This window comes from Anguilla anguilla, chromosome 2 (assembly GCF_013347855.1).
Source record: "Anguilla anguilla isolate fAngAng1 chromosome 2, fAngAng1.pri, whole genome shotgun sequence".
In the NCBI taxonomy this organism is placed as follows: domain Eukaryota; kingdom Metazoa; phylum Chordata; class Actinopteri; order Anguilliformes; family Anguillidae; genus Anguilla; species Anguilla anguilla.
In genome coordinates, this window is record NC_049202.1 from 24,588,528 (window position 1) to 24,611,712 (window position 23,185).

General features: G+C 42.4%; 1 protein-coding gene across 2 annotated transcripts in view; it reads left to right on the top strand.

Annotated features, from left to right (window-relative positions):
- Window positions 1–536: 536 nt before the first annotated feature.
- Window positions 537–23,185, top strand: part of valopb (vertebrate ancient long opsin b) — a 35,383-nt gene continuing 12,734 nt past the window's right edge. For both annotated transcript variants that reach the window (XM_035403407.1, XM_035403408.1), the window contains exons 1-3: window positions 537–1,402; window positions 5,998–6,208; window positions 20,537–20,654. In XM_035403407.1, the coding sequence (XP_035259298.1) occupies window positions 1,039–1,402; window positions 5,998–6,208; window positions 20,537–20,654 (693 nt within the window). In that variant the 5' untranslated portion in view covers window positions 537–1,038. The remainder of the gene's footprint in view (window positions 1,403–5,997; window positions 6,209–20,536; window positions 20,655–23,185) is intronic.

Sequence of the window (23,185 nt, forward strand, 5' to 3'; positions counted from 1 at the left end):
TATTTCACCATTGTAACAGGATTCAAGACCAGCTCCTTACCCATTATACTACACTGCCATTTGCCAAGAACCCTGTTCTTTGCTTCTACATAAATCTACATAAGCAGATTTTCTAACCAGAATCAGTTCCTATCCACATCTCAGCCAGTGTGAATTTACATGTCCTCTAGTATACAATGAAAATGAACAACTAGTCTGGGACAGTTTGGAGGTAATTACGTAATAATGGAGGATATGTATACATTTCTACAAGATAAGAACTGGTCTTATAAATTCAAAACACTACACAGACATGTGAATGCCACAGTGCAAACCAGTGGTGCACATATAAGCATATGTGGAAGAAAAAAGGAGCAGAGTGCAGAGGTTTGTCCATACGTCTGCATCCCTTGAGATATGTGCAACGAAGACCCTGAAAAAAAATGTTTCCCCTCCTCAAGCGCAGCGTTCCCTAAATTGATGCTGGTTGGATGGACTCTATATAAACGAGCACGCGAACAAAATGCTGCTCAGCTCTGGAAGAAGCACGCGTGGTTTTGAAGGTAGCAGAGTGATCCTGAGCGTGTGTACCGCGCTGTGTATACCTCTCTTCTATCCCGTAGAGCAACCTCGTGCAATCTGAGACGTGGAGCCGCCTTTCTCTCTACCGCTGAGAGCTGTGGATTATCAATATTACTCGAACAGCTACTTATTCACATTTAGAAAACATATCTTACTGGGCGATCGTCCCTGCATGCAACTGGTCGTAAATGCATTTCAGTTTTCAAATAGATATATACTATTTGCAAATTGTTATGGGGGTTTTGATCAAATCCATTGTTCTAAGATTTTTTTTAAACAGCATTTTTGTCTAATTATCATAAAGTAGGCAGCAATTCATAGGCTACTTTTTTGTAATATAGCCTATGTGCATACTGTAAATTATTACACGTAGTAATTGGCATTGCACATCCACAGCGAAATTACTTTCGTGGTAAACTTTTTTTTAATCAGAAAACATTTTATGCAGTTGGTCAATTCCTTCGCTCGTCCCTGAAAATGGATCTATTTGTAACGCCTGTGAATGGGGTTTCTTTCCCCGTAGCTGATGAGATCCAAACACCTGAAGACCCATTTTCTGGTCCACTCAAATCGATCGCGCCCTGGAACTACACGTTTCTGGCGTGCTTAATGTTCGTCGTCACCTCTTTGTCACTGTCTGAAAATTTCACAGTTATGCTAGTGACTTTACGGTTCAAACAGCTGCGACAACCTCTTAATTACATTATCGTCAACCTGTCTGTGGCGGACTTCTTAGTCTCTCTAATCGGCGGAACCATAAGTTTTCTCACCAATGCTTACGGGTATTTTTTTCTAGGAAACTGGGCTTGCGTGTTGGAAGGATTCGCGGTCACATATTTCGGTAAGTTAAAAAGTACAATATGGCCATATATGAGTGATGCTATTGGAAGCTTCGCTTCTCAGTATACAAATATCGGCAGAACTGACCAGGTTCCACCGTACATTTATCACGCGGAACACTATGGAGTTAGGCGGTTTTTGGAACCAGAAGTAAAAACGATTCCATTTAGGATAGTGTATAGCTACTTGTGAAGCGTGCAGTTTATAGGATATAATCTCGATTCGTTTATACAATGACATTTCTATTATCCATTTGGACTATGATTATAAATTCTGGAAGCTCTTGTACTGTGCTCTGCAATACAATTCTGATGAAATCTCTAGTAAAAAGCAAAGATCAACACGAATCAATACGCTATTTGAAAAAACTATAAATTTTACGCAAAATACATGGGACTTCATACCGCTCATTTCGTTTTATTTATTTATTTATTTATTTATTTTATTGAATTACATTTTTTAAAAACTAAGACAGGTTTGCCATATTCCGTTTGGTGCCATTTTTGTCTCTTTTATTGGTATTTCGCTTCGTTCATATCAAATGGCTACCCATTATCGCAATAAGCAGCGCACTCAGATTTGACACACATACAGAGTTCAGAGACCAGCAAGAGTAATTATGAATACATTTGTTTTGGAAGGGAAAAAGCGAATTGCATTTGTGCATCTATGTTAATGGAAAATGTGACCTGAATGTTAGCTGAATAACTTGGACACACTGGTCGCATAATCAATGTGCATCTACATAGGGTTACACTTAACTGTCTACTTTCAACTAGTATTTTGGATATTAAGGAGCAATAATTTGTAAAATAATGCATTCGATGTGAATGAGTGCAATGGGGCTTTAACAACAACAACAACAACAACAACAACAACAACAATAATAATAATAATATATTAATTATTAATAATTAATAATAATTGTATAAAGAAGATATAGCTTTAGTAAGCAGTTTTATATTCCCAAAAGACTTCTCACAGTTCTGGCTTCTGAGCACCAGAGGCCACTAATTCCCCTATCTTAATGTCAAATTTTTGCTCCTCCTGATTGTTGTCTATTTTTAATCTCACCTGTTCCCCTGTGTATGTAAATCCCTTGTTCCCTGTGTTTCATTGGTTGGTCTTAATATTGAGTTAGCAGGCTGTTTCAAGCCTCTAGTTTCTTTCTATGCCTAGTTTTCCCCAGTGTTTCCTTGTGTTTTGCGCTGCTGCTGATGTTTACATTGAAATGATTGAGAGATAGAGGAGGAAGAAAAGGCTCTGCTATTTTGTTCACTCAAGTTCCTTAAAGACTTTTCATTGTTTCACGTGCCCCTCAGTCTACAGTCTGTCTCTAAGCTTGGATCCCTGCCCTGAGCCTCCGATAGTACGACTAAGCCAGCTACTGGATGCAGAGAAGATAAGTTAGATACCTATCCAGTCAAGGGACCACCCTTAGTTGCCCCAAACACCTTATCCAGTCAGTCTCAGAGTGTCTCCTATGCCTCTCTGTGGTGGTCCAGTGCCTACCTGCATCTGCACCTCCTGGTTATGATCCCTTGTTATAATCAGCCAGCACAAATCCCTGCAGGAACCTCACCTTCCTCCTGCTGAATGTTATAATGGTTGCCTGGGTAAATTCCAGGGCTTTCTGACCCAGTGCTCCCTTGCTTTTGAGCTCCAGCTGATTTATACTTAATCGCGCAGCCCTTTCTCTATGGCAACAAGATGCCAAACTGCTGATGTTTACATTGAAATGATTGAGAGATAGAGGAGAAAAATTTTAAGTCATCTTTTGTTAAAAAAACAACATCGATGAAAAAAGGTTCCATTAAACTTGCCTAGGAAGAATGGAAACATTGACATTGGAGGGAGCAATTTGTGTGGTTTTTACTGACTAGACAAACCTGGAGTACATCTGAGATGCCAAACCTCTTAATTTGCATGAGGGCAATTGAGTGCTGTTTTTCAATAGTTTTAACTACACCATCTCTTATCATCCAGGATCAAAGAACACCAAACCAGATGTGTTTTCATGGCAGTTTGACTCATCCAAGGTGGAGAACTGCCTATGAACCATCCTCCCTAGCTCTCACATAATGACCTGTATCACTTGGGGTATCAAGATGGTAGTGAGAGAGGTGCAGCTGCAAGAGCCCAGTCCTGGGAGGGTCCACTTATCCAGCTTTTTCTGCCCTCTCCTGTTCATGCCCAGATCCTCCAGTGGGCTCACACTTCTCAATTGACGGGTTATCTGGGCACTCACAGGATCTTTGCATTTGTGAGGCGATTCTGGTGGCCCTCCATGGAAGAGGATGTCCCATCCAGATTCTCTAAGGCTGCTCACATTGTTCCCCTGCACAAGATCCCATCTTCCCAAGGCACTGCTCAGCTCGACGTCTAACATGTTTTTAGACTCAATAGTCTTCCTGTAAACACTGTGTCTGACTATGGATCCTAGTTTGCCGTTTTGGAGGGCATTCTGTTCTCTTATAGATGCCTGTTCTAATCTGTCCTCCAGTTTCCATCCCCTGTCTAATTATCTGATGTAGTGCAGCATACAGGACCTGAAGACCACTCTGTGGTGCTACGTGGCAGACAACCCTGCTTCCTAGAGTCAGCTCCTTCCCTGGGCAGAATATTACATTACATTACATTATAGGCATTTAGCAGACGCTCTTATCCAGAGCGACGTACAACAAGTGCATTGGTTCATGATGTAGAGGTGCAAAAGAAACACTAGAGTGAAGTAAGGATCGTAGTGCCAGAAGTGACCACATCGATCAGGACTCCAACCCTGTAGAGTAAGCTTGTTCAGCAAGCAAGAATCCTACCAAGTACAAACTAGCACTGGAATCACATCTAATCACACCTAATCAGACAAAAACAATCCTGCCAGATACACTAACATAATCATATTATCCTAACTAGGTACAGTGAGCTAAACTATAGGCTAGGGAGGGGTGGGGAGAGGTGCAGCCTGAAGAGATGAGTCTTCAGTCTGCGTTTGAAGGTGGTGAGATTCTCTGCTGTTCTGACCACCACGGGGAGGTCATTCCACCAGAGAGGGGCCAGGACAGACAGCAGACGGGAGCGGGAAGTACAGACGCGAAGAGGGGGAGGTGCCAAGCGTCCAGAGGTGGCAGAACGGAGTGGTCTGGCTGGTGTGTAGGGTCTGATGATCCTCTGAATGTACCCTGGTGCTGACCCCTTAGCTGCCTGGTATGCAAGCACCAAGGTCTTAAATTTGATGCGAGCCATAACAGGCAGCCAGTGGAGGTCAGTGAGCAGGGGGGTGACATGGGAATGTCTGGGGAGGTTGTAGACCAGACGTGTAGACCAGAATATGGGGACAACACCTTCCTGAGCTCTTTTACTGGGCTCTCCCCTTTTCAGTGCCAGTTCAGCCTCCTTTGTTTCCATTGTTCTGGAGTGAGGAGGCTGTATCTTTAGCCTGGGTGCTGATCCTCTGCTGCTATCAAACTTGTAGAAGGGCTCCAGCAGTACTCCTGTGGACCTTGATTCAACGCCAGCAAGAAGTCAACTGTCATCGGTGCCTGGCTACCTGGTTCTGGCCTGAGCAGAAGGTATGGTTGTCTACTTAAGATCTTCTGCTCCAGGTTGACACCTGGAAACTGCCTCTCCAGTTCGTTAGTTCCTTCAAAGTTGAGCGGTGCATCAACCCCAGCTTACTGCCTCCTGGTACCATGGTCTGTGCAGGTCCATCTAATATTCCATGTGGCCAGACTGAAGCCAGTAGTCTCCAGCCTCTTGGTTCCCCGCTTCTGGGCACCACCTACACCTCTGATCATTAATGGACACCCAGCCTACACCATCCACTGAATTGTCTCCAGCTGTCAAGTTGTTGCTCCATTCAGGACTGGGAGGGGTGTAGTCCCGAGGAGCGGCCCTGGGTTCTGGCTCGGGACATCTTAGATCCCAGACTCATCAAGGATTTCCACCGGTGCCATCCTGGCTAACGTGGAGGAACATCGGGAGTCATTTCTGGAAGGGGGAGTCCTATCTCAGTTTCAGTGTATGACCACCAGAGGTCACCAGTTCCACTATCCTAATGTCTCATTTTGGCCTGTTTGGTCTCTTCCTGATTTTTTATTTAGTATTGTTTTATTAGTCTCACATGTTCCTCTGTGCACTTCCCAGTGTTTCTTATGTTCCTCATCCAGTGTTTCATTGCTTGTGTTTGCACACATTTCAAGCGTCTATTCTCTCTCTGTACCTAGTTTTTCCCAGTGTTTACTCATTTTTTTGTGCTGTTTGTTCAGTCAAGTTCTGTGTTCAGTAACGACTTTTCATTGTTTCACTTGCGTCTGCCACCAGTGTCTACCTTTTCATTTGTATCCCTGCCCTGAGCATCTGATAGGTCAGTGTAGTTTAAAAGCTGCACACATTATGGAACCAATTATAAAATCAAAAAGCGAAACATAAAACACACACAAACCTTGTGTTGTCACCATTTTAACAGTGAAACACAGTGACAGTACCATAACTTAAAATGGGGCAATTCATAGTATTATCCTGTAATGAGGATGTACTACAATAAATAATATATTTTGAGGGTGGGTGTCTAATGTAACCTGTACGCTTTGTCTGTAGGGATTGTGGCTCTCTGGTCCTTGGCAATTTTGGCCTTTGAACGGTTCTTTGTGATATGCCGTCCACTGAAGAATGTGCGTCTGGGGGGTCATCATGCTGCTCTGGGCATCCTGTTTGTCTGGATATTCTCTTTCATCTGGACCATCCCACCCGTGCTTGGCTGGAGCAGCTACACCCCCAGTAAGATCGGCACCACCTGTGAACCCAACTGGTGAGTCCATGAACTTACACACACAATTTTGCAAGCCGATTACAGTTTTTCTTAATTGCTTAACCGATTAGTTTTGTGGGAGGAATCCATTGACATGCATGATTTTGCCTCAAACTGTACCTGCATATAGAGGTGCATATTGTCCCAGATGATGACCACGTTACTCTGAACTTATCTCTCTACTGCATCCTCTGCATTTGTGAGTAACTCAAAAAAGTGAACTGCAGTTGACTGCTGCCATGTTACAGGCCTTCAAATATATGATGATGTATAACCCCATTTTGCCCTATATTGCCTGAAGCTAACTGGGAATTCAATGGTTGCTTGATATCTGATTTTGACATGATACACAGTAGTAGTTCTGAGGTTATCTCATGTTTGTTGCTCTTGGAATCCTTTGAGGCTCATGAAAACCTCTCTGACCTCCCTTGTGCACTATTTATCTCACAGATTATACTATCTTTACCTTGACAAAGACTATTCTTCTGTCTCCCTTAAAAAATTGACAAACTGATCTATCAATAATTTTGTGCCACTGTAGTTACACATTTCCTGAACTGCAAGCAACTGCAAAAAATGTGCAAAGAATATGTGAGAAAAACTGTATTAGGTGAATCATGGATTCATTGCTAGAATTGGGTTTTAAAGTTTTATGTAACAGTACTGACATTTAACATAACCAGTACTTGCACGCATGTGCTTTGGTCCCTGTATCGTCTTTTATTTAACTGACCAAAAGTACTTAGTATGAGTCAATAGAGTTTACAGTAGTATAATACAATCCCTTCATCAGACCATATTTGCATATGTGTTCAGTTTCGAAACTGAAAGAACCTAAAAAGTTTCGGCAAAAATTTAGATACAAGCAGTCATATTTTATATTTTATATGGCCCAGAAAGAGAGGGAATTACCATGGCTTTCCCAGTCTCAACTGTATCAGCCTACTGGCAACTGCAGGAGGGATGGGCAAATGATTGAGTTTTTTCTTTATCTGCTGAACATCCTATTTGTTTTTTTATTTTTGTTCATGCACTGTCATTTGTTTCTGATATTATATTATTCCAATATTTCTAACTCGCCTTTAAGAAAGGCAGATACAGCTCTGTGATTGGCCGAAATCACTCTTTCCCTTTTGAAAATCAAGACATGTAATTACAACACTCAATTCAATAAAAATAACTTTGGCATGAAAGTAATGAAACAATATTGCCAAAACCATTTTGATATTGATATATTTGAATATTTGAATTGGTATACATGGATAAAATTATATTTAACATTTGATTGGTTACAGAAAGGATAATTTATTTACAATTACTTTGACTTTCTTTCTCTGTGACATGCCATGACATGGCACTCACAGCCACCAGTACATACAGTGCCCTTAATAATTTTTGGGACAAAGATATATATTTTTTTTCTTGATTTGGCTCTGTACTCCACAAGTCTTAGATTTATAATCAAATATTTCACATGCGGTTAAAGCGCTGATTCTCAGATTTTATTAAAGGGTATATATTTTGGTTTCACCATTCACCAGAGATTACAGCACTTTTCCAACAGAGCCCCCCATTTCATAGCAGCATAAATTTTGTGTAACAAGCCTACAGAACCACACAGGCACAGACGGGTACGATGCACACGTTTATTGAGTTCACAACACTGCAATTGTCGCCGTTGTTGCCGTCATCATTGTCGTTGCTGTTGCTGTTGTTGCTGTCGTGACTCCTGCATGTTTGCATCTCAGCCTCCCAGTCTCATTGCAGGCAGCACGTAGCACTAATCACGTAACTGCCCACAGCTGGCTAAACCACTCCCCCATCTCTCCGCCTGCAGCCGGCACCACAACCACCCTGCCCCTTCACAGTTTACAACATATTAATGTTATGTAAATGAACGTAGACACATTTACTACTTTGCATATCCTTTACATGCATTGACTGCTTGAAGTCTGTGACCATAGAAATCACCAGGTGCTGAGTATGGTGATCGTCTGGCAGGATTCAGATCAGGTGAATGACTTGGCCTGTCAAAAATATTCCAGTTTTTGGCAAAAAAAAAAACCCTGTGTTGCATTAGCAGTATGTTTGGGATCATTGTCTTGCTGTAGGATGAAACACTGTCCAATGAGTTTGGAGGCATTTAGTTGAACTTGAGTAGATAGGATGTTTCTGGAGACTTCATAATTTATTCTGCTGCTACTATCAGCAGTTACATCATTAATGAAGACAAGAGAGTCAATACCTATGGCAGCCATAAATTCCAAAACCATAACACCCCCACCACCACGTTTCACAGATGAGGTGGTATGCTTTGGATCTGGGTCAGTTCCTTTTTGCCACCACACTTTGCTCTTGCCATCACTATGATACAAGTGAATCTTGATCTCATCAGTCCACAAGATTCTGCCAAACTCTGCTGGTTCTTATAGGTAGTTCTTAGCTTAGCTTCTTAACTGTAACCTGACAATCTTGTTTTTATGTCTAAGAAGTGGTTTGCATCTCACAGTGTAGCCCTGATAGCTCTGTTTGTGAAGTCTGCTGCAGACAGTAGTCACTGAAACATCCATGCATGCTTCCTGAAGAGTGTTTCTGATCTGTTGGACAGGTGTTTGGGGGTTTTCATTAAAGTAAGTATTCTGCAGTGACCAAATGTAGAGGTCTTTTTAGCTTACCAGGCCCTTTGCGATTACTATGCTCTATTTCTTCTTAATGATGTTCCAAAAAGTAGATTTTGGTAAGCCTATTGTTTGGACTATTTCTTTTCTTATTTCTTTAGCCTTCCTTGACATTCACTGGCACCGCTCCGGTCCTTGTGTTGACAGTTGCCAGTAACAGATTCCATAGGCCAGGCGTGGCGAACCTGCGGCTTGCGAGCCGCATGCGGCTCTTTGCCTGCTCTTGTGCGGCTCGGGGCTGAAAATTAAAAAATGAAATATAAATGCGACCTATACACCAAAGTGACTTATATATGTTACATATTCCTACCTGAATGGGAGGAATTGTATTTTTTTGCGGAACGAAATGGGAAACCCTTCTGCTTGATATGCCAGACTTCACTGTCACATTTTAAAGCTTCAAACCTGGAGTGCTATTTCACCTCACTCCATGAACTTTGCAAGCACAAGGTAAATGCGTTGAAACGTCAGTCAGAGACTCAGTTTTTTCGAAAATTTACGAAGCACTCAGAGATGGTCACATTGGCATCATATCAGGTGGCATGGAACATTGTTCGTGCTAAAAAGCCATACAGTGAAGGGGAATTTGTGAAGACGTGCCTCAGAGATGTTGTTGCTATCCTAACTCCTGAAAATGACAATTTGAAGCATTCTGTGTCAGACCTGCAGCTGTCACGGCAGACCGTTGAACAGAGAATATTGGATATTAACAACTTAATTGAAACAGTTATATACGGATCTTGAGAAATTTCAGTATTCAGATAAGCCACAGTTAGCAATATTTGTACGGTCTGTGTCAGAAGACTGCACAATTAAGGAAGAGCTGCTTGACATTGTGCCATTAAAAGATAGGATCCGTGGCATCGACCTGAAAGGGACACTCATGACTGTTGTTGAGAAGGCAAATTTACAATTATCAAAACTATCAGCAATGGCCACAGAAGGTGCAGCAGCTAGCTTGGGATCTGCAAATGGCCTTGTAGGGTTGTGTAGAGCTGACAACCGTTTCCTGGATTTTTTGACATTTCACTGAATCATCCATCAAGAGCACCTGGTGTCTAAGAAGCTGAACTTGGACCACACCAGGAAACCTGTGCTAGAAATAGTGAATTTTATTCGCACTCATGCTCTAAATCACAGACAATTCAAAAACCTCATAGCTGAACTTGATGAAGACCTTCCCAGCGATCTGCTTCATCACTGCCCTGTGAGATGGCTTTCAAGAGGTAACATGCTTTCCCGTTTTTTTGAACTTTTGAACCCAGTGAAGCTGTTTCTGGATGAGAAACATAAGGGGCTATCCTGAGCTACATGACCCCCAGTGGATTTCAGATTTGGGGTTTCTGGTAGACATGCTGCATCATCTAAACAAACTGAATCGAGATCTGCAAGGGAAGTTAAAAGTGCTGCCTGACCTGGTGCAGAGTGTTTTCACGTTTGTCAACAAACTCAAGCTGATCTAGACCCATCTTCAAAAGGGAGAGCTCACACATTTTCCCTACTTGTTTAAGGCAAGTGGAGAAGCATTGCATGCTATGCAACACTGGTTGAAAATCTGCAGCAGAGTTTTGAGGACAGATTCTGCAAACTGAAGCAAAAAGGGCCACAGATCACATTCCTCATCAACCCTTACACTGCTGAATCGGATTGTTTGAAAGCCCCTTTAGTGGCAGATGATCAGAGTCCCACTTGGAGATGATTGAACTTTCTGAGGATGACAGACTTAAATGTGATTTGAGAGAAGGAACCACAGAGTTTTGATAAATTGTGCCCACAGACAGATATCCCAATGTGAAACAGGCTGCACTCAAGCTAATGTCAATGTTTGGATCAACTTACGTCTGTGAATCAGTTTTTTCTACACTGAAACAACTGAAGTCAAAACATTGCTCTGTTCTTACGGACACACATGTGAAAGAGTTGCTTTGAGTGGCCACAACTGAATACAAGCCAGACCTGAAAAAGATTGTGGCAAACAAAGATTGCCAGGTGTCCCACTGAGTAAACCGAGGTAAGAAAAGACCTATGAAAACTGTTAGGCTATGTATTATGTAATTAGGCCTATAAGTCACTGTTGCTGTTGTAGTGTGGGCATGCATGTGTTGTGCGGCTCTTTGCAAATGTGTGGTTTTTTTTTTGGCTCTTTATGCTGGACAGGTTGGCCACCCCTGCCTTAGGCAATCAGAAGCCTAGAATCATGATTAGATTCTGAAAGCTCTCTTATACCTGCACTCAGGAACCAACTAAACATACCTGACTAGTCAGAAACACCTACTGTATATAACATAACATACTGTAAAATAACAACATATTACATATGGCAAGAACAGGCCATTCTGCCCAGCAATGCTCGCCGTTTTCCTGACTAAATTTTACCTATTGCTCTGGTTACCTGCAGACTAGATAGTATCTAACACTGTGTCAAGCCAGATCTTGAAAATCCCCAGAGTTTTTCTGCCTTTACTATGTGACCTGACTGGCTATTCCACACATTCACCATTCTTCACGTTAAAAAATCTTACAAATTTCTGTACGGAATTTACCTTTTGCTAATTTATGTCTCTTCACTTTACTATCAGAACACAACCTGAAGAATCCCTTGTAGTTCAATTTGTTGATCCCTTTTATGAATTTAAAAGCTTCAATCAAATCACTCCTAAATCTCGTTTTACTAAGCTTGAAGAGGTTACGCATCTTAAGTCTTTCCTCATAGCTGTTATTTTTCATACCAGGAATCAATTTGGTTGCTCTTCTTTGAACCTTTTCCAGAGCCTCTATATTTTTCCCATAGTATGGTCCTCAGAGCTGCACACAATATCCAAGTGTGGTCTAACAAATGTATTGTATAAGATGTAAGTATAAGTATAAATTCCTTGGATTTATACTCAGTACTTTTTTGTAAAACCATGTCTCAGACATTATGCTGCCCTGAAATGATGGGGGCTATATATATAAAAATGCTGTAATTTTCTGCATTTTATACATTTTTTCTCCAAAATGTATAGAAAATACCCTTTAATAAAAGCTGAGAATCGGCACTTCAACCACTTGTGAATTATTTATTTACGTTTTTAAAACTTTAATTTGTTACCAGAAGCAGAATGCCTTAGGAGGCTAAAAACGCTGGAACCATTACACCAACGCTAAAATTCTACGATGTGCAAAAACCTGTGACACGTTCTTTGGATGCTAATTCAAAAAGCATTGGAGCAGTTATCCTCCAAGATGGAAAGCCTGTGGCTTATGTATCTCTTAAACTTACTGACTCCCAATGCAGATATGCCCAAATGAGAAAAGAAACTGTTTGCCATTGCTTATGGTTGCCAAAAGTTCTATTAGTATGTGTATATATTGTGTATGTATAATGTGTATATATAACTTGTATGTAAATACAAGTTCAGTGTGACCACAAGCCCCTTGAGAGCATTTTTAAAAAGTCGCTGCACAAAACCCCACCAAGGTTGCAGTGAATGCTACTTAAGCTTCAAAGAGTTTCTGAGTCATGTATAAGCCTGGCAAAGAAATACATATTGCAGATGCATTGAGCCATGCATACCTGAATGAAGAAACTGAAGACCTGCTAGGTGAGGAACTGGGAGTCAACTGTATCACAGCTCAGCTACCTATATCCAAGGAAAAGCTGACCACATTCCAAGGTGCTACAGCTGCTGATCCTGAGATGTAACTGTTACGCACAATGACCATGAACAGATGCCTAAATGAGAGAAATGCTATTCCTAGAGAAGTTCAGATATACTGCACATTCAAGGAAGAAATAAGTTAAACAGCAGGACTGCTGTTCAAAGCTAGAAAGCTTATCATACGGAGTTAGCTGAGGCAGGAAATTCTGAGCAAAATTCACAAATCACTCCTGGGAGTAGTGAATTGTAAGGAAAGAGCAAGGAATATTTTGTATTGGTCATGCATGTCAACTGAAATAGAGGACTGTGTGTCACAGTGTGCTGTGTGCAATGTCAACAAAAATAGCAATTTGAGAGAGACCCCTTCCACTCAAAAATGTTTAATTAATGGTTAACTCCTCTTGGAAGCATGACTTTCACTATTGAGATAGATTTTTGTGCAGAACTTGTCACCAGAATGCCTTTTTCACATTCTTCCACTCTAGAAGGAGAGTTTATCTGTACTTCCCTGCAATCTAAGTGGGAAACGTGCAGGCACATACAAAATTAGTGATATCACAAATATGTTAAACCTATCATGGTCCAGTATGCAAAGACATGCAAATTACAGGAGAGCAGTGGTTAACTGAAACCTTAGAGCTCAGAAAGCTGACTAGTTAGTGACATTTTTCTGACAGTTGGCATGTTGAATATGGCAGACTGTGCAATTTTAGGATGCAATCCAAAGGTAGGAATTTTGTTACCAAAAATTTGGTGGAATTTGTTCATAAAAAATTACGTGGATGTAGCTGACAGCATAGAGGGAATCCATATTCATAGTGCACATTTTACAGATGACTGCTTCCAGAACCTCAAACCTCAAATCGGTGGGTTTCAAAAAGAAATTGATTTTGACCCTGGGTACCATGCCTACTGTATATTCTGGAACCACAGTAGCAAGCTTTGACAATTTGCATATTCATAGATTCTGGCATTCTCAATGAGGGCAAAGGTGTAGAGATGCTACTAAGCCATTTTCAGTAGTTTATTGAACATGTTTTGGTGGAAAAATATATTACATGAATTCTTATTCAATATAGAATATTTCATAAGGTTTTAAAATACATCTGGAGGGGTACTTTAATACCACAGCCACTACCTGGGAGACGATGGTCAAGGATTGGAGCAGATCTATTCCACCACAATGGATCGGAGTATATCCTTTGCATGGACTACAACTACAAGTTTCCTGAAATCATCAAGCTGTCAGACACCATCAGCCAGGGTGTCATCACAGCTCTAAACTCAACTTTTTCCAGGCATGGAATACTATGTGATGGGGTATCAGATAATGTTCCACAATTTACCAGTAAAGAATTCAATAAATTTGCAAAACACTGGGAATTTAAAATATTACTTCAAGCCTAGGGCATGCCCAATAAAATCCTTAGCAGGAACTAGCAGCAATTGCTACACAGTTGAGGTTGCTGTCCTCCTTAAATAGGCACAGATAATCAAGGATAACCACTGGCACCTGCAAATGGGGAGATGGAAATAAAGAGACAGACAAGTAAAGTAGGGGAGCACATAACACCATACACCATACATTATCTACACCCGCTTATCCTGTGCAATGCATTGGGGCGAGAGGCAGGAATACACCGTGGACAGGCTGCTAATCTATCGCAGGGCACACACACAATTCACTCACACATTCATATCTATGGGTATTTAGAATGAATTAATTAATGAATCATTGCATTTATATAGCACTTTTCTGAACACTCAAAGTGCTTTACAGTGGTGAGTGGGAACTCACCTCACCTACCACCAATTTGTAGCACCTACTTGGGTGATGCACGGCTGCCATTTTTGCACCAGAACCACACATTAGCTTAGGTGGAGAGGGAGAGAACATTTTTTTCAGCCAATTAAATCAGGGGATGATTACGTGACAAGTTGGAGAGAGCCAAATTAGGAATTTAGCCAGGACACCGGGGAACCCCCTACATTTGCAATTTAAATTAATTTTACATTTCATTACATTACATTTATTTGGCAGACGCTTTTATCCAAAGCGACGTACAAAAAGTGCATTTCATGGTCATGGACAACTACAATACATAGGTTCAATATGATACAATACTTATTTTGTTCAGCTATTTCTAGCCAAGAACACAGTGAACACTATTCTGACCTAACCTCTGCAAAGCCAAAAAGGCAGAAGAACAAACTACAGTATTAAGACAAATACAAATTACCAAAAAGTGCTGGGATGGGGGAACATGTAACGAGTGTCATGAAAGGGGGGGTGGTAGTTAGTCCAGGTATAGTCTGAAGAGATGAGTCTTCAGACCACGGCGGAAGATGGGTCATGAGGTAGAGGTTCGAAGAGGGACAGGGAGTTTGTTCCACCACTGGTGGAGAAGCTCTGTGATCCCTTTGCTCAGGTGGGGGGGGGGGGGTACAAGGCGCCCTGCTGCTGCAGAGCAGAGTGGTCGAGCAGGCGTATAGGATCGAATCATGTCCTGCAAGTAGATAGGGTCTGTCTTGTTGACTGCAGTGTAGGCGAGAGTCAGGGCTTTGAACCGGATCCTGGCAGAGACCGGTAGCCAGTGGAGTGATCGCAGCAGTGGAGTGACGTGGGAGTATTTGGGAAGGTTGTAGATGAGTTGGGCAGCGGAGTTTTGAATCATCTGTATTGGCTGTATGGCACAAGCTGGCAGGCTAGCAAGGAGAGAGTTGCAGTCATCAAGGCGGGAGGTCACCGTAGCCTGGACGAGCAGCTGGGTAGAGTGCATAGTCAGGTATGGTCGAATCCTTCTGATGTTGTACAAAAGGAATCTGCAGGACCGTGATGTTGCCTTGATGTGCTCCTTCAGGTCCAGTTGGTCATCCAGGACCACCCCCGAGCTCTTGGCAGACTGAGAGGCAGTCACTGTGGTGCCATCAACTGTGATTGAGAGCTCATGTAGTAAGGAGGTCTTGTATGGGAGGAAGAGCAGCTCAGTTTTGTTGAGGTTGAGCTTCAGGTGGTGGCTGGCCATCCAGGTGGAGATGTCAGCCAGGCAGGAAGATATCTTATCATCGACCTGTGAGGCCGAGGGGGGGAAAGAAAAGAAGAGTTGTGTGTCATCTGCATAGCAATGATAGGAGAAGCCATGTGAATTAATAACTGAACCAAGAGATTTGGTGTATATGGAGAACAGCAGAGGACACAGTACAGATCCCTGTGGCACTCCCGTAACAAAGGGATGAGAAGCAGAGGCAGACCCCATCCAGGTGACCTGGTAGGACCTATCTGCAAGATAGGAAGCGAACCAAGACAGGGCAGTCCCAGCAATGCTCATCTCAGCCAAGGTAGAGAGGAGTATTTTGTAGCTGACCGTGTCGAATGCTGCAGACAGGTCAAGAAGGATCAGGACAGAGGAGAGGCGTGAGGCTCTTGCAGTGGCGAGTACCTCCGTCACAGCCAGGAGCGCAGTCTCTGTTGAGTGCCCGGATTGGAAGCCAGACTGGTCAGGGTCTCGCAGGTTGTTCTGATGGAGAAAAGAGGTTAGTTGTTTAAGCACTGCTCGTTCAAGGGCTTTGGACAGAAAGGGTAGAAGCGATACGGGTCGATAATTCATTACATCGGAGGGGTCTGAGGTGGGTTTCTTGAGGAATGGGGTAAAGTGAGCCATATTAAAATCAGAGGAAACATGACCAGTGGCAAGAGAGGAATTAACAATGGAGGACAGATAGGGAAGGATCTCGCTGGAAATGGATTGGAGGACTGTAGATGGGATGGGGTCAAGTGGACAGATGGTTGCACGATGAGAAGTGATGAGTTGTAGTACATCAGAGTCCTCCAGCATCTCAATGGAGGTCAGTGTGCCTGTGGGTTTGTCCCGGGGGGTTGGGGGGCTCACTGGATGGGCAAAGAAGTACCGGATTGTAGCCACCTTTCCTTCAAAGGCAGCCAGAAAGTCATCTGCGGAAAGGGAAGAGGGCAATGGGGGTGGAGGAGGAATGAGGAGGGAAGAGAACGTGGAGAATAGTTTGCGTGGGTTAGAGACACATGCACTGATCTTAGATTGGAAAAATGAGGCTTTAGCTGATGTGAGGGCAGATGTGAAAGTCGCCAGCAGGGTATGATATGCGGTCAGGTAATCAGAGGATTGGGATTTCCTCCACTTCCTCTCTGCAGCCCGCAGTGATGTTCTGCTGGAGCGTAGTGACTCAGTCAGCCATGGGCAGGGGGGTGAAGAGCGTGCTGGTTTGGAGACAAGAGGGTTCAAAGTGAGTCGGGCAGGGGGGTAAAGAGCGTGCTGGTTTGGAGACAAGAGGACAAAGTGAGTCGAGGGACTAGGAGAGGCAGGAGTTGAAGGTTGAGGTAGCAAGGTCAACTGGTAGGTTAGAGAAAGAAGCAGGAGGGGAAAGTGTAGAGAGAGCAGTGGAGATGAGGGAGGATTGTGAAAGAGTAGAGAGATTTCTCCTGAAAGTTACTGTGGGTGAGCTGTTGAATGAATTGTGGGGGAGTAAGTAGAAGAGAGAAAGAAAGAAAGAAAGAAAGAAAGAAAGAAGTGGTCTGAGACATGGAGGGGCGTTACCGTGAGTTGGGGAATGGAGCAGCTTCTGGTGAATACAAGGTCTAGTTGGTTACCAGCCTTGTGTGTGGGGGGAGAAGAAGACTGGGATAGGGCAAAAGACTGGAGGAGTGAGGCAACCCTGGACAGTTGGGAGGTCTCTGGTGGGTGGTTGAAGTCTCCCAGTAGAATAGCAGAAGTGCCATCCTCAGGGAGGGAGCTCAGGAGAGTGTCCAGGAAAGCTGAGTGGACCTGGAGGACGGTACAGAACAATAATGTGAAATTTTGAGGGATGAGTTACAGTAATTTCATGGAATTCAAAGGAGATGGGAATATGGTTACGACTGGGGAGGACACAGAACTTCCAGGACAACGAAATGAGCAAACCGGTACCCCCGCCTCGGCCAGAGGCCCTGGGGGTGTGCGAGAAGGAGTATCCGGCAGACAGTGCAGCTGGGGTGGCGGTGTTGTCGGGAGTGATCCAGGTTTCTGTGAGAGCCAGGAAGTCAAGAGACTTCGTCTTGGCAAAGGCAGTAATGAAGTCAGATTTCTGGACAGCTGACTGGCAGTTCCATAGTCCATCTGTGACAGTGAATTCCTGAGGTGTGGACAAGGGTGGGTAGATCAGGTTAGATAAGTTGCGCCTGTGGTGGATGGTGCATCTGAGGCGAGGCAACGCACACAAGGGAATTGGGTTTAGAAACATGACAAACTGACCACGAGGCTGGCCGCCTCCGCTGGAGCTATAAGTACAGGGTGGCAATTACGTAATTGCATTGCCGTCAAAATTGCATTGCCGTCAAAATTTTAAAAGCTGATCTCTCTTCTACCATTTAACCCAGTGGGAAATTTAGCTTTGCCCACATTACCTCGATTTTTCCTAAATTACCAAGCCCACAAATATTGCTGGAGGGCCTGATATTTCCTTTGGGCTGCCGGTTGCCGACCCAGGTCTTAGAACTTGTTTTATGGGCTTTCCAATGGACAGTATACAATGTACCATTATACTGTTATTGTCGATATTCACCTTGCAATCCTCTTCTGTCAAAATGAAAAGTTGCGAGATTTGTCCCTTCTAGCAGCATGTTATATTTATTACTATCATTACACTGCTTATTTTTATTGCACAGCTTTGTTGAATGCTCAATTCTGATTGGCCACTTCAGGCATTCTACAGTCTGATATTCCTGACAAATTATTTTTTCCATTCATTTCAATTTTATTTGTATAGCTTTTTTTTTTTTACTCCTGTTTGCCAATACTCCCGCATAGGCCTATATTATCTACGAGAACACAATGGAACATTTTTTTCATATTAATTTCAATTTATTTGGACTAATAGAATCATCTTAAATCAATACTTTGTGAAAAATGATTGGTTGATTTGTTTCATAAGGTAATTAGAAATGTGCCACACTAGGCTTTTGTCTCGCTAGCTCCCACACCTGATGCCTCCTCCTCCTCGATGCGAGAGTTTCCCTGACACCTCTTTTCCACCAACGCAAACCTAGTGCTGGTTCTGGGCTGGTGCTAGTGCCGGTTCGCAGTTGGTTCAACTTGCGAACTTTCTAAGAACCGGTTTGCTTTTTCACGGTCTTCAGAGCCACGTAATTACATCACTGTATACGTCTGTATATGTCTCCACTTTCCCAGCAACATTGTTACCTATTAATGTATGTCCTGTAAAAATACAGATAATAAACTAAATGTAAAAAACCAACTTCATACATAAACATTTAGTTAACGGTGATGAGTGTGCTGTGAAGTTTAGGTAGCAAACAACTAGGCTGAATCCTTCTGACGTAATGTACATAGCATCTATACGCTCATATCGCCTAGTTTCACTCACTGTGACCAAGCGGAATCGATAACGATTCAGAAAATATATAACTTTTAAAGATTTAATTCAGTCTTCTACTGGGACTTTTGTCGTTTATTGAGGGTGTGACAGAAAATTTTGGTGAAGCTGATAATCAAATGTTTTTCACATTTACTGTTCAATTGAGCAAGTAGCCTACCATTCAAAGTACATTTTTATGGGTTAGCGCTGTCAGATTGCGCTAGTTACTTCACATTAATTGTGTTCGGCGGTCAGTGAAGGCTAACAGCACAGTTCCACTTAATTCTTGTCACTTCTATCACCACTGTAATGAACTGAAAAAAAGGCGACAAACGACCTTTTCTGTGAGAAATGTATTGTCGAGCTCACGTGCATACACTGCTGGTGACATTCTAAAGCTCCGCTAGCGACCACCCTTTCTCATATTAACCTCAAATACGCAAGACAGGACACTTAAACAGTATGCTAGCAAATTTATGTCAAGTTCCATTCATTTATATGGGGTGGTCGATACATGTTCCCTTAGCAACCAAAAGATAGCGCTGGACCACCTCTGACTTATTTTTCGGCACAGAAAAAAATCATGAAAGTACTGAAAAAATAACCACTGGAGGATAACAAGGACATTTTTTACTACATAACTAGGTACAGGTTGTTACCGATATTTTGCCTATTTCATATATACTTGCAAATCAGTTTACATTTTCCTGTCTGTCGAACGAAGGTGGTCTCACTCTACCTGGCAGTCACAAAGTTTTAGTTGGTCTTGGTTGGTCATGGTAATCCTGCCCCCAGCCCCTGACGTAAGCGGTTCTTGGTTCTAGACGAGCTAAGCGTTGGTGCCGCTTTGGAACCAGTTTTCCTGGTCGAGAGCCGGTTCTTTTGTGGTCGAAAAGCAAAGAAATGGTTCGTGATTAGGCACTGGCCCTCAAAATGCCTTGGTGGAAAAGGTGCCTGAGTGATAGCCGGGAACGGTCAGCTCTCAGCCCGCTGCCTCCTGTGCACTGACTACAAAATATTGCGATCAATTTTCAATAATGTGTTGTAAATGAAACGAATAGTTAGTGAAATCAAAGTCCTATGTTGCAAACAGAATGGGCATTTTCTTGTGGCCATCCACAATGATATGAATCAATTTGAAGAAACATAATGGCTGACGCACAGAACTTATTTATTGAACGTTCTGCAGCACGGTGGCTCAAAGTTTGTTGGTGTGTGTGTGAGTCAGTGAGAGAGGCAGCTGCTATGTGCCAGAGTTCCTGATACAGCTAGCAGTTGTGCGTAACTGGTGCCCCCCCCCCCCCCCCCCCCCCCCCCCTCTGCCCATGTAACGTTAGATAGAGGCTATGAGAACTCAACATGGAGCTGACTTTTTTTCCCCCCGAATCCAAATAATAAAAAGCAACTTCGGGTAGAAGAAATATCTGTTCGCATTATTTGTGCTTTCCGGAATACAGTATTCGGGTTCAGATACATCCCTAGTATGCAGCTCGTCAGTGTTGTGGCCACAGGGGAACTCCAATTAATGACAAAGACAAAATAGCACTGCATTTTCTGCAGGGAATAAACTGTTAAGACTGAGTGAATAGAGCTGTTTAGCTCAGTGTCTGTGTGTTTCACAGGTATTCCACAAACTACTATGACCACACTTACATCATCACTTTCTTCTGCACCTGTTTCGTCCTACCCCTGGCTGTAATCATCGGCTCCTATGCCAAACTCATGCAAAAGCTGAGGAAGGTAAGTAGGGATGCTCCGATCCACATTCTTTGCTGCCAATACCAATGCCAAATCCATGCAGACAGAATCGGCTAGTACCGATTCCCAATGTAATGAGCAAGGTGGGTGCAATCTTTTTAAACTGTCTGGGACTGGTTCTACAGTACAACGGTAAAGATGCAGATACTCCGATGAACCCTTTGTACAGCTTATGCGGAGGGATTTGGGCTATTCATAAAGGTATCATAAAGGCTTACAGGAGGCTATTGCATGCACAAGAAATTAAAGCCCTATGAAATGAAAAGACCCACCCAAATCAACAGAAGTTTCAGAAGCTTCAGTTTCTCCTGTATTTTTGTACTATTATCAAATGTAGCCTATAACCAATGACCACTGCACTGAGAACAGACGTAGTGAAAGACCTTCCCTTAAACTGATTCATGATCTCGACCTGTTTTCAGTACTTTTACTTGATTAACATCACAGCGATTAATTCACAAATTACTCAGTACCATCAGATAGGCCTATAGCCAGTTCTCCTCATTTACATTATTAGGCAAGTAATAAAATTATTTTTATTTACATTGCAAAATTGTTCATTTTTTATTAACATTATTTAAAAGCTTTACTTTTTGTTCTCATGTATTTCAGATGTTTTGCATGAATATTCACTCAGTATATGAATATTCATGGAAGAGATCTGCAATACGCCGATTTCGTCATTTAAACAATCCTGAAGTGCAGGTTTTGTTTGCCTTTATTGCATGTTATGCTGAAAGCTGATGCGATAATTTAGATCATTGGAATGCTTGAAAACAGGTTGATACAAGTTTAAAGTTTGCTACCTCCAACACTGCTATTAATGGATGATGAACAAGAATGAACTAGCTAAAACATCGCCTGAAAACTTCAGTTAAGGCACATGCAGAGCAACGTATAAACATTAAGTAAACATTTCAGAATTTTTTTAATTTTTTCTTTTCATCCACAATATGCGCTGCTGTACTGAACAGCCATTCCCAGTCAACACTTGTGCAAGGGCTCGTGCTCCTCCTGCCAGGGTGGAGAAATGGCCTTTATTGCTCCCCGGAAAGCCAGTTGCTGTGCTGTCACAACTCCCGGTTAGCGGCAGTTTCTCTGAATTCTATAATATTCTTAGATTGGGATGCATTTACACATGCAGTGACACAGTTTCTTAAAATATAAATTATTAATAAGCCATTTCAAGACTTTCTGCTATCTAATTATTTAGGTTATGGACAGGCTAATTTTATTCACTATTTTTAAGAATCAGTAACTCATTATGAGCCTCCTCGGCACCCCGCTTCCTGCAACTGTGCACTTCTCACATGCTGAGAAGTTGGTCACTTTCTTGTGTCATGGTATCGGCTGTTTGGATCAGCCAAATTTGAGATCACAGGTCCCACATTCAGCATGAATATCAGCCAATGTTTAGAACTAGCACCCTAGTAAGGTCATTCTCACAACATTTGTCCAATGCTTTAGCAGTGTCTTTATGTTACACTCATTCTGCAGATATTCCATATCATGTATGTGTCCGCTGGCATCATTTATTTGTGCCACATGAAACTGATCTCAAATCTGTTTCAGGGTGTAAAATTAACACCCGCCACCCACCAAATGCAGGTGATTTTGCGAAGTGGCTGGTAAATTTGTGAGGCTCACATGCCACAGTCGCAGATGCCCAAACTTTGCCTGTACTGTTATCGCGTTGTTTACATGGAAGTAACCTGGCAACCCATCTCGAGTCACGGCCCCGAGACGAAGTGGCGACATGATCAGGTGTTCGAGCTGTCTATCAAAAAGTATTGCTCCCAGTGCCGCTGTCGTATTTAGCCTTTAGCGGCGACTGAGCTGAAAATTGGTGGGGCGCAAAACTTTCCTTTAAACTAATTGATCTCAAACTGTTTTAATAAATTTTCAGTGATTAACAAGCATGCAAATGATCTGACTAATCAACTGTAAAGTGACACACAGCTTCTTCGCATTGTGTTAGGGAGATTAAATGATAAATGTGATTTAGAAAAGTCCGTTTTAATCACTAAGCAGTGGCGGAAACTTCCCCTGATGGAGTATCAATATTAATTAATCCACAAAATAGGCTACTCAATACTATCACATATAGCATATAGCCTGCTCTCCCCAAATAGGCAGTTTTAGCGAGTAGCCTAGGCCTTATAGCCTACATTTATTTTCATTTGCAGTACGAAATTTTGCACATTTTTAATCAACATTATTTGCAGATACATGCACTTCTTTCTCCGCACTCGTATTCATGACAAATATCTGCAATGCATAGATTGCAAACAATCTTGAAGTGCAGGTTTTGTTTTTGCTGGTTATTCTGTAAGCTAACACGGTAGATAACAGACTGGTGTATCTTGTTTTTTGAGTGTAGACTACTTGGTGATTAAAACAGATGGATTGAATTTATGATTTAATCCCCCTAACACGGTATGAAGACGCTGTGTGTTAGGCTGCTTGCCATTTGATTAGTCCGATCGTTGGCACGCTTGATAATAAAGTAAAAT